Consider the following 12,347-nt stretch of genomic DNA (forward strand, 5'->3'; position numbering starts at 1 on the left):
TAATGTCAAATAAGTGGTGGTACAACAATGTAGAATCTTTAGAATCTATTATTGATTATATTCTGCATTATTATTATTGTATTATATTCTGATTATATTATTATCTGTGTGTAAAACTAGTAAAAGTAATCAAGCGAGTGTGGTTCAAACGACAACTTGGGCATATTTAGGCACAGTACTGCCAGATGTAATGTTGTGAATTAGAAGTATAAAGGCGACTCAAGTAAAGTACGAGTACTTCTACACTGTACTTAAATGCAGTACTTGTGAAGTACTTTGTACTGTCAGTGGTGTCACTCAGGGCAGTTCCTGTCTGAGAAGTGCGCATGCGCTGGGAGTGAAGCCGAAGGAAGCATCATGTCGATAGAAGACCCATTTTTCGTTGTGAAGGGGTACGAAATCAACACTTTAACACCGAAACTCGACGTTGTAACTCGAGTGAAGTCAAGCTATAACACGTCCAAAGATTAGTTTGACAGCCTGTCGGTGTTTTCCACAATGACAAAGTTGCATTAGCTTAACGGCTAGCTGTAGCTACCTAGCATGAATGCTAGCCATAGCTAGCAGCGCTGATCAGTCACGGTGTTGATGTTTGTTTAGAGTAACACGAGTCTGCAGTTTGTTTTTCTGTCACATGGCTTCCTCTGAAAACACCTGGGCACCTTCGAGGCTCATCTGTCAGGTAGTTTGTAAGGCGCTGTGAAATTGGGGAAAGGATGCGAAATGTAACGCTAGCTTCTGGTGTTTGTTTTGGTTAAGCTAAACGAGTGACGTAGCGGTTAGCTGTAGAGTAATACAGCAGCTTTGTGTCTGGAAGGTGAAGTCGACTAGTAATCATTGTCCATGTTGTGAAACCTTCACCTGTGTTCACAGCGAGGTGCAGAAGGCCCTCTCTCGCGCTCGGGGCCTGTTTGATAGATGGGAGGAACTGCTGCACGATGGGACCCAGGTGAGCAAAGCTGCACACACCTCAAACAAGTCACTGCGGAAATCACTGTGCTGAGAGTCTAAAGGCAGCTCAAGACAGGACTGTGCAAAGGTTTTAGACAGCAATGCAATCCATAGTTTATATGCATTATTAACTCCATTCAACATGCTCTAACTGTAAAAAAAAGTTAAAAACAATATTTGGTGTTCCCAGCCTTTTCTTCTTTAAGCACCAGAATCATGGCACAATGGTGCACAATTAATTTAACCAGGTGTCTTGGACAACTGTAGGTTTGTGTCTTGTCTCTTCATCTGGTCAAAGACTCCTTGGTGTTGGCCTCAGGGCTCTGTGGGAACCATACTACAGCATCTGTTTAGAACTATTGCTACTATTATTTGTATTGGTGATTCAATAGAGTACGTTTAGCAAATAGTTATGATTGTGTTGATTCTGCCTGTATGCTGTGTGTAAAAGATGAGAACTGTTTACTTAATACAATACATCAGATTTAAGGAAAAAAAAACAACTGACATTAAACAAAACTCAAGTCAGTGGAGAAGCACATTCAACAATTTGACATAAAAATGGCACAAGTAAACCCTTTGGAAAAAGACATATTTAAAATTGTAAACAACATGACGTTTCTGGGAGACAGAAACACAGCTGATCAAAGCTGTGTGAACGTTGGCTGAAATCAGTTGCATCATTGCTATAGATCTGAAGGCTACATATACATAGTATTTACTTTATACTAATCATAGACATGTAATTATTACATATACTCACACACAGCCATCCTTTTATTAAATAAGATTTGTAGATTTTTTTTTAGCATTTTAAAAGTAGCTAAACATTACTGAAACCAACATACAGTATATTGTAATATAAATGGCAATCACAAACATTTGTCAATGATTGGGAGTGTCCAGTTCACAGGTTTGCACTAGTCAGTATCTCAGCTGCATCTTACCACTACCCAAAAGTGTGTATACAGAGTCCATGAGTGGCAATAAGATTTGTAGAATGTTTAAACTGTGTGTATAGTTACTAAGTGTCTATTGGTGTCTGTGGTCTCAGGTTAGTCGTGATGAGCTGGACTGGAGTGCCAATGAACTGAGAAACTGTCTGAGGGCCATAGACTGGGACCTGGAGGACCTCAGTGAAACCATCAGTATCCTTTTAAACAAAAACATTCTCTCATCCTCAAAACCCGTATCTTCACATGATGTTGACTATTTTGAAAACAAACCGCTGCTCTGTGTCGCCTTGTCTCTCCCTTTATCGTTCCTCTAATCCAAGAGATATATTAAGGACCAGAACCGATTGTACTTGCATAATAACTTTGCAAAGATCATCCATAAATAAAATTAATAAAGAGACCCTTTCAGAGGTTAGGAAAATGTCACAAAATATTATTTTTAATAGAGCAGAATGTTCAGCTGTGGGGAGGGGGTTGGACACAGTCTGCTTCCATTTAGTGGTTGAACTTGTTATGGGGCTGTGACTCATAATTGACTGTAGTCATTATGTTGTATCAGAGGATATGATATAACGGTGATCAGTAGATTTGTTTGAAAAAGGAGCCACAAACGCATACAGTTTGTCTTAACATTAACAATAATATCAAATGGCTTATCATTAGCATAATAAAGAGCTGTCAAAATTGGGACTGAATAACATTTGAAGGCTTTTAAAGTTTCCACAAAATTCAAAGATCTTAATTCCACGAGGGAGAGAATCCCAGAGTTTAGGAGCTGCATTTCAAAAGCAGTCACACTTTACTCAACAGTCTGGAGCGAGGAACAGCCAAAAGACCCTGATCAGAGGACCATAGAAACCTGCTGGTGATACAAGGTTGTATCGGATCTCTAATGTACACAGGTGCCTGACCACGTAGAATCTGAAAATACAATTTACAACAGGATTATATGCCCAACTGAAAGCCTGTACAAAGAAACGGCATGGGACCCAGAACAGACCCATGTGGCACACCATGCGATTGAGGTGCACATGAGGAGGGATGTTTACCAACAGAACTGAGAATGTTCTATCAGCAATGTAGGATGAGAACCACTGCAGGGCTGAGGCAGAGATACCCACCCACCTGTAAGTCTGTCAGCGAGGATACTGGTGTTCACAGTGACTGGACTGAGATCTAACAGCGCCAAAACAAAACAGTCTTTGTGACTTTCAGATTACATTATTGTAAGTAGTATATTATAGTCACCTACAGTATAATCTTTTGTCACCATAAGTTTTATGGCATGTTAAACACAAAAATGTTTCAAACAGTGGAGTCCTTAACTCGCTCAGGTATTGTGGAATCGAACCCTGGAAAGTTTAGATTGGGTGATAATGAACTTCAGGAGAGGAGAGACTTTGTGGAGCGAACAAGGAAATCTGTCCAGGTAAAGTTCATCACCAAACCTATTAATTCATTTATAAATATAAAATTTGATTCTTTGTTAGAAATATTAAATTATGTATTGTTACCAGGCCTCTTTTTTGTATACTACTTTTTTTAATGTAAGTGATAGAAGGTTTGACCCTGACCTGTGCATTCTCAGACCATAATGGAAATTTCTTCCTATTTACAGTGTATACAGTTCTGTATTTACTGTTCACCATTTTATGTGTCCGAATTCTGGCTGTGAATTTTATGGACTATTTAGTGCCCTCACACATTCCCTCACAGGAACATGGCATGTATGCTACTGTTTGTTACCCTTTCCACAAGGCAGTGCACAATGTTACACCTGTGATACACAAAATTACAATGCTTTATAAGTATCTGAAATCTCAATGTAATGCTTACTTAGCAGTAGTAATTACTAGTATTATATGTGGAAGAATGAATGAGTGAGTAAGTAATATCAGACAATGTTTGGGAATTTCCCCTGTAGGAAGTCGATAATACTCATATTCTGTGTCTAGTATAAATACTAAGCAAAGCAAGTAATGCATATCAAATAATGTGATATTGATATCTAAGCTTTACTAAGGCAAACAATGTGTGTTTTATTTTGAAAGGTGTTACCAGTGTTTACAGTTGGTCATGCTTAATAAGGCACAACAACCCAAACATTACTAGAAGGCCTCTACTGTAGTTTACAACTGAAATTGTTCCAATAAAGTACACTGGCTGTACAGTGTACTCCAGCACTGAAGCAAACAGTGATGCATGTGTTTAGTTTTATTTTAAAGACACAGAATATATTATCAATACACTAAATACCCGCAGCTCCTTTACCTGCACAAACAGCTGTTAAGCTCCTGACTTGGCTCTATTGGATCAATGTCCATACTGGGGGCACAGTGGAAACTGTGAGTCACTTTCTAACACAAGTCCTGCAGGCAAAGTACCGTCCCTAAAATAGCTCAGAAAAGAACTGAGTCATCTGAGGCAAACAAAATAAGTTTATTGAGAAGGATTTGCTAGCTGGCGATTCTGGCACAGGAGGAGAGAATCTCATTAATGAAGCCGTCTGGACTGAGCTGGGCTTTTTAAATTTTCCTGTGTGTGTTTGCAGGAGATGAAGGATCAGTTGTCTAGCCCCTCTGCTGTGGCCCAGGCAGAGAAGAAGAACAGACAGGTTGGTGGATGTTTAAACACACACAAAGAGTATATACAGTGCATACACTGGGTAAAGCACGATGCATTCATTCAAGGTTTCGGCTTAAAACTTGAATTTTGTGGACCTTCACGTCCTTAACCACCGCTTTCCTATTGCTTTTCTGAACTTTATATTTGTTGCATACAAACATGGCCAGTTATCATCCTAAATCTCCGAATGTAGTAATTATGTGAAAGTTAAGTTCTACTGGCTTTGCAGTCTTAATGCAAACATCTGACAAGGACTTGGTCAGTAGAAGATTGTGATTTTCTAGGTCCAACAACAACAACTTTATTGATAAGGCAAAGGCATTTCAGAAACAGCCCCCATTGAGTTACAAGGCACAGCATGTTGATTCTGAACACATTGTTACAGATTAGAGAATTAATATTTTCCACGGGTTCAAATTGTGACTTTTAATTTATTTAATAAAAAAACAAAAAACAGTAACAGCCTACAGTCTCATGATTGTACAGAACAGAATTGTGGGATGGGTAAAAAAAAAATGGAGACACACTTAGCAATTTTTAGATTCTTACTGCTAGCAAATGTTTACTTAAGTTTGACTCTAGGCTAGAGGTCTGTTATTTAAAGCAGAAGGGTTTATCATCTGTGTGATAGTCCTTTCAGGACATCTTGTTCTCAGGTTTAAGTCACTTAAGGCTTCATAATGGTATCATGAAAACATGTAGCTTTAACCCTACAGAGTAACTAAAGAGTAGGTGTGAAGCAGTTTGGAGTAAGTTGTTGTCTGTAGTTAAAATTGTTTTTGGTTCAGTTCATAGTTTTGGCAACTTGACTGATTATATCATCGCTTATTTGAACTTATCTTTCACACTCCCGCTAAAGTGTTGGCAGGTCCCTCTGACACAAAAAAGAAATCTTTGCAACATCTTGGGGTTTGGAAAGTGTTCAGCTCCAGCTCCCTGTGAAACTGTTCATTTTTATTTATTATTTCTCCCCTACTAAGCCCATGCTCTGTGTCTGTCTCTGTCCAGGCTCTGTTGGCTTCATCAGGCCAGGACAGGTCAACAGGACTGGAGGCTCATCTAGTATCTGCAAACTCAAGATATATCCAGGAGCAACAGGAACAACAGCAGGTACGGGTAGAGGGTGAATAGATGGACGGATAAAAAAAAATGATGAAGTTTACATGGAACAGCAAGCGAGTGACCAGGATACAAAAAATAACTCTCCATCGCCTCTCCTGACTGCTAATGGCTATTTTCAAACATTCAAAAGTGTGATGTGACTTTTTTTGCAGCTTTACAGAATGAGTTCTGAGTTCAGTTCCTGTCACTGACTGAAGCTTGATAATGTTGTAATGTTTGTTTTATTAGGTCATGCTAACAGATGAGGGGGAAGCTTTAATCAAACGATCACAAGAATAGAAAATGAGCACAGAGTGTACGATTCCTGCTGCAGTCCTTTCGTAAAGATGAGGTCGATGACATCCTTGTTTGCTTTACAAAGTCTCATGCTGTGCTGAAGTGAAAGAGGATTAAATATAGGTGTAAGGGCATTTGTCAGTTAGTGTGAGCTGCTAGTTTCTGTTTCCTGTGGTGTAGGTTGACAGCAGTGTTGAATGATGAAGGTGTTTCATCACACATCCTGTATCAGGTTGTGGTTTTAGTCGGAATTTAATTAAAGGTAAACCACTGACCTTGTGACGTTTCATCAGCTCAGTGTCGATACAGTCTCCTCTTTTTTATGTGACAGTTTTTGCAGCCTTCTGTGGCTTGATGTTTATAGTTTAGGGATTCCTAGTCATCCAGGTGAGGTGGTTGTTGGGTCAAAACATTTCACTACTCATCAAAGAAGCTTCTTCAGTCTGAGGAAAGTTGGCTTAGACATAGATTTATCCTCCAGGGTTATTGTTTAGAGCGGTCAGAAATACATTACATGGAGAAATAAAATTATTATATTGGGGTGATGACTCATTTCGGTTTGTTTCATGTAGTTGATCATGCAGGAGCAGGATGAACAGCTGGAGCTGGTGTCAGGCAGCATCAGAGTACTGAAAGACATGTCAGGACGCATCGGAGATGAGCTTGACGAGCAGGCTGTGTGAGTACACCATCTGATTTTGAATTAAAGTTCCCTTTTTTTGTCAGACCGTAAATGACACTTACTTTTGTCAAAGTGCAACCAAGTCCAGATCCAGTCAAGTAAGAAAATGCAGACTAAACATACGTGGAGGATCATTTAAATTAAATTTAAACAGCAGCTCAGGAATACACAGACACCTAATGCTGAATCTTTTTCTGCACCACTTCTCCAACTTCTATCTTCCATCCATTCCATACTTCATTGCTCACAAGAGTATTTCCATATGAGTGGTATTAAACTTCCCTATATTAAAATGTCTCTGCTTCTAGCCAACTTCTCCACATGACGTCATCTGGAGTTTTTCAGTTCAGATTATATCATCGGCTTGCTCACACTACAGAGGTTGTATTCTTTGGTCACCCTGCTAAACTATAACTTCCAGATGACATCGTCTGAACTGGGGAAACTCCTCCAGATGATGTCAGCTGTTAGTCAACAGCTATTTTAATATAGGGCAAATACATATATACATGTTCTCACCAAACTAATGGAAGCAAGTTGACAACATTATGCATTTATATTGCACTGCTGACAACTGTATACCCATGCTCTGTGAGTTCAGATAGCATTCTGGGAAAAAGTAAAGTACAGAAGGTAAGAGAAGAAAAGGCCCTTTATGTGTTGGTAGTAAGAATTATAATGGCCAAGCCTGAATAAACAGGTCTTTTTACATCTATTTTATGCTTTTTGTTTTTAATTTAGCTTTAATTAAATGGCGTGAGCAGCCTCAGACCTCGCCCTCAAGCAGTTACAAGTTTGTAACTTGTTTGGTTACTTGACCATTTCCTGTGACTAAGATCTGGGCTTGTTTAGTCAACAGAAGGCTGAGGCTGAAGGTCAGAGCAGATACACATCTTCATGTGTATGTAGGATGTAGGACAGGAGGGATTCTTGTTTATTGTAACTGAATTTTAGCAATGACCACAAACTATTTCACCTTTTAGTCATCAGTAAACACTGACTCACTGTTAAATTTTAAATTCCATCATCTCCAAAGATTTTTAAGAGCCTTTGAACTTTCTTCTAGCTATAAACCCACTCCTGGCTCTGTCAATATCCAAACCAAAAAATGTGTTTCACCCACAACACTTAAATATTACAGCTGCCAGCAGTCAAGGTTAGACTTGTTTCCTACATGATTCAGAATCCCAGACTACGTTAATTTATCTGCCTATATCCTCTTCCAATAGAGCTAAAAATAAGCTTTTGTTTAGTAAGTAAAGTTTAAGTAGGTGGTTTCTATAGCTGGACACAAAAAAAACAAACAAACAATACATTAGATTGTTTTACTTCAAGTGCTGACCGTAAGGTTTCGTGTTGTTCAGTATGTTGGGGGAGTTTGGAGACGAGATGGACCAGACGTCTTCACGCATGGACTCGGTCTTAAAGAAGCTGGAGAAGGTGTCTCATATGACGAGCAGTAAGTCTACACACAAAACCAGTCATTGTTACATTTTTGCAGACTGGTAATATTTATTTTTTACATCTGATTGTGCTGCTGTCAACACTGTGAAGCAGGTTATGAGTAACTGGCTGTTGTAAAGACCAAGGATTCTAATTATTGAAACGAGATTTTGACAAGTTTGTGCAGTTACATGGTTGAAGAAAATCAATATATTAACCACTGGTGAACAGCTATTAGTCTCACCCTGTGTCTGTCCCCCTCGGCGTCCATCAGGTCGGAGACAGTGGTGTGCCATTGGCGTGCTGGTCGCCATCATGATCGTGGTCATCATTCTCATCTTTGCTCTCTGATGTCAGTGACCTCTGACCCCTCGACTACATTTGCCAGCTCCTCCCTGTCAGGACAGATGGATGGACAGTTACAGGAAGAGGGACGTGCCTCCTCCCCCACCTGTTCCTTCCTTTCTTCACACCGAGGAGAAACCGGTGACCTGCAGAGAGAAACCAGGATCTAATCCTCTGTTCTCTGTTTTTATTGATTCTGTTGGGAAAAACTGCAGCAGCAGAGCTTAACACAGGGGAAGCCCCGGTGCTGTTGTGTATTTAATTTTGATGCATTTTGGTTATTGTTGGAAATATTGGTACTTGAATGTCAGAACAAGACGTTGCTACTGTCATGTTTACAAATAGCTAAATTTAGTCCAGATATCATATCATGTCCATCAGGATTTGGAATTGACTCCCAATAACGGTTCAGTGGCAATGAAATGAGTTCTGTTGATCTGTCACTTACGGTGCTGGGCAGCAGCGTGAGGAGACATTCTTACTACAAAACATAGTTTTAAACATCAGTCATGATTTTGAAGGATGCTGCACTCCAGAAAAACCCCAAACTTGATGTAAATAGTTCCAAACATTTTCCAGATGACACAGCTAATCTTTATTTCAGTTGGCCAAAAAGTTACTGAACACTGATAAATACAGTTTCATTTACTGATAAAGGAAAAAACTGATTGTCTGTGGGGGGAGGGGGATTTTCAGTGTTGCCTTAAATATATTTTTTATACCATTGTGAAACGTGCAGTATGTTTATGTGCCTACTTGTGAATCAGCATGGGAAATAACACCAAGCACCAGTCATCACTTAAATCAGGAGTTGGGCAGCAGAGGTGGTCAAAGGCCCTCAGAGTTTCTTTCCAGTGAATGTCACTTACGGTTTTGGACGCCACCGAGGGCTACAAAGAGGAATCAGCTGTCGTGGTGCGTTTGTGGTCAAAACAAAAACAAAGCCGATTCAAAATTCCCTGATTCGACATGCTGGTGTTGCTCATCCGCTGGCCAGAAATTCGCGCGTCTGCTCTCTGGCCTGCGGACAGAAACCGCTCATGTCCTGCCCTGATTGTTATCCATCTTGATCAGGTGAAGTCAGGTCTGGAGCCTGCTGCCTTCACGCTGGTGGTTTAGCACATGATTGGTTGAGGCTTTGTTACCCTCACTGGGTGATGAGGGACAGCTTTGGCTCAGAGCGAATGGCTTCGCCTGTTTTATTGAAAAGCTTTAGCTAATGAGGAGGAACAGTTGCTGGGCAGGTTACCTCCACACAGAGCCTAGATTTAAGCCTGCAGCTCCCTCTGCTGGACACTGAGTCATGTCTCACCTTTGTGTCATTAGACAACACTCCAGCTACACAGCTGTGCTTTACCAATGTAAACTATGACACTTTAAAGTAAATGAACATTACTCCTGTACAAAGACTTTCTGCAGACTCATTCTAATCTTAAATACTGTGTGATTCAGATATTAATGTTCTAAATCACCAAATTACAGAAATCGTTAGCATTTACTTTAACGGTCTTAGATATTTTGCTTGCCTCGTACCTCACTTGTGAGTTTCTTTGGATAAAAGCATCTGCCATATGACTAAAGGTCAGAGGTCAAGTGGTTTTCATAATGGAAGCTCCCTCACTGCCAGAGTTAATTTACTTTGAGTCCTCTCAGTAGTTTCTGTTTGTTTAATGCTTTTTTTGAACTGTATATTCAAGCCCTCATTCCTTAGATGCTTCAGTACTTGGAAAATTGCTGCAAACACAAACAAAGCACTCAAGTTATGAGTCACTGCAGGACCTCTGCATGCAAAATAGTGGTTTGTGAAGGTAAAGGCAACTTGAAACACACAAAAGGATTTTTAATGCCTCCTCTCTGCTGGTTTAGGTTAAGCCTCAGATGTCTTTTGTTTTGTTTTGTTTTTTAAACCTGTGTGGCCATCACTGCATCTGATTTTACGTCACATCAGCACAGGACAGTATTATAGTGAGTTCATAGTCTCTGGATCATGGCTATAACTAATCATTTCTATATCGCAGTTTAAATACGGCAGATTTGCAGTTTATACTTGAAAACATCACATCAGATTTAAAAAGGGAAAGATTTATAAAGGCTGTCAACAGTAACTTGTACAATTAACAGCTGCTGTATTATTAGATACCAGGTAGAACCTAATACAATTCACTGCTGTTCATCTATAGTTTACTTTCATAAGGACTGTGATGTTCCATTTAATGACACCGTCCTATTCATGTTTTAGCCTCGAGGTCATGGTGACGTACTGGACTCTAATTGAAGAGGTGTTTCTCATGTTCTGACCACATCATCTGAGTAGATAGAATGGGTGGACAACAAATCAAACACAGGAAAGTGCAGTCCAGTCCAGTAAATCACCATTTTATCTACCTCATCACTGCACCTGACGATTTTAAACACAGCTTTGAAACAAACATGAGCTTTGCAGACATACATGTTTTATTATAGATCAGTGAGGTGAACCCACGGCGAGTATTTCTTATTGCAATCAAGTGCCAATGATCAGAATTTGATCAGAAAGGTTTTTTACGTTGCTCAGTAGTCGAGCTTTATTTTTGTTTGTTTGTTTGTTTAGGGGATCTGTTTTATTCTGTTCTAACCCATTGTTGATTTGGGGCAAGCAGACTGTGCTAAATTTCAATCTATACATGGCGGCCATTCTGCTCTGTAATATAAAAAGCAGCAGTGGTGGATACGTTTCTTTTTTCTTTTTACCACCAGACTACACATGGATTTTAAATATTCACTTCACCTACACTACATGAAGAATCACGTGTTGTGTCTCATCACATTTGATTGTTTTCATACTGGCACCTGGAGATTTTGAAATTATTCAGTAAAGTTTTAAGTTTCATTAAACTTGTTTAACATCAAGTGACTAAACTGATGTGATGTGTTTTTTGATTTTGAGTGTTACTCTGAATTGTTCTATTCTTTTTACATGTGGCTAAAACACTTGTTTTGGACACCGGCTCCGCTTCCCTGCAGTGTGTTTGAGTGAATACTGTGGTTTTTGGCTCCATTTCTCTTGATAAGTTATAGGATTGAATTTTAATTGAGAGGCACTCTGCAGAGTGGAAACATCATCACGTCCTATACCAAGAACAGAAGCAGCATGCGAACCTAACGTTTCCTTTAGCTGCAATGAGCAGAGGGCATGTCCCTGGTGGCTTTTTGAACTGCACGCAGTTCTGAAAATAACCACGCAGCAGTCAGGAGACTGACACATTAGGACATGTAACAGACATGCTGTGAAAGCATCACACCATCAGATCAGCTGGTCAGTGACGACCACTTCACTTGAATTATACTCGGCACTGTCGGCCTGTTTCCCTGGAACATGCACTTTAGTTGAATTCCGAATTTTAGTTTTACACTAATACATACATATAACATTCATACAGAAAACAAATCTCCAAAGATCCTGAAGACCAATGAAGTGTGTAAGTCACTGGAACAAGAAGCCAACTGATGCCAAATGTGCTTTTGTACTTTGTTTTTAGACAAAGATTTTATGAAATTCAATCAACAGATGACTCAACAATAGAGTTAAGCTGTTTAAATACATAAATATATCACTAATTAAATATCAGCTATTGGCCGCTGCTGTCACCCATCTGCTATGAACGTTCTTTACCGTGTCACATGATGCTCTCAGAATAGGATGCGTGTTTTACAGTTCCATCACAGTTACAGTTGAAATGCAGTTTCAGAAGTTTCTCCACCAACACACAGACACACAGCAGTGGTAAAATATGGAGGTATCTTACCTGCAGGTTGGTCTCCAGCACACAAGCATCTCCTCCAATCCCAGGGGTTAGTCATCCAGACCGGTTGTAGAAAACTCGCCACCATCAATCATCCTGAAATGTTTCAGTTCAGTAGTCAAAGACGTGTAGCAGTGGTTTTGTTGTGAACATTTTTTTTTTTTT

The 12,347-nt window shown here is 39.6% G+C and overlaps 1 protein-coding gene across 1 annotated transcript; it reads left to right on the top strand.

The window, feature by feature from the left end:
* Nucleotides 1–302: 302 nt before the first annotated feature.
* LOC113162126 (syntaxin-10) lies at nt 303–11,289 on the top strand. Its single transcript, XM_026360140.1, has 9 exons — nt 303–392; nt 874–949; nt 2,006–2,099; nt 3,242–3,336; nt 4,459–4,521; nt 5,541–5,642; nt 6,503–6,609; nt 7,977–8,071; nt 8,330–11,289. The coding sequence occupies exons 1-9, from the start codon at nt 358–360 to the stop codon at nt 8,404–8,406; spliced, it is 744 nt and encodes a 247-aa protein (XP_026215925.1). The 5' UTR covers nt 303–357; the 3' UTR covers nt 8,407–11,289.
* Nucleotides 11,290–12,347: the final 1,058 nt, after the last annotated feature.

This window comes from Anabas testudineus, chromosome 1, assembly GCF_900324465.2.
Source record: "Anabas testudineus chromosome 1, fAnaTes1.2, whole genome shotgun sequence".
NCBI classification, from domain to species: domain Eukaryota; kingdom Metazoa; phylum Chordata; class Actinopteri; order Anabantiformes; family Anabantidae; genus Anabas; species Anabas testudineus.

Excerpts from the sequence above, each read along its gene's own strand:
- LOC113162126 (XM_026360140.1), top strand. The coding sequence starts at position 358 with ATGTCGATAGAAGACCCATTTTTCGTTGTGAAGGG. Across the intron at positions 393-873 it reads CCATTTTTCGTTGTGAAGGG|CGAGGTGCAGAAGGCCCTCT; the intron begins GTACGAAATCAA and ends CTGTGTTCACAG. Across the intron at positions 6,610-7,976 it reads GAGCTTGACGAGCAGGCTGT|TATGTTGGGGGAGTTTGGAG; the intron begins GTGAGTACACCA and ends CGTGTTGTTCAG.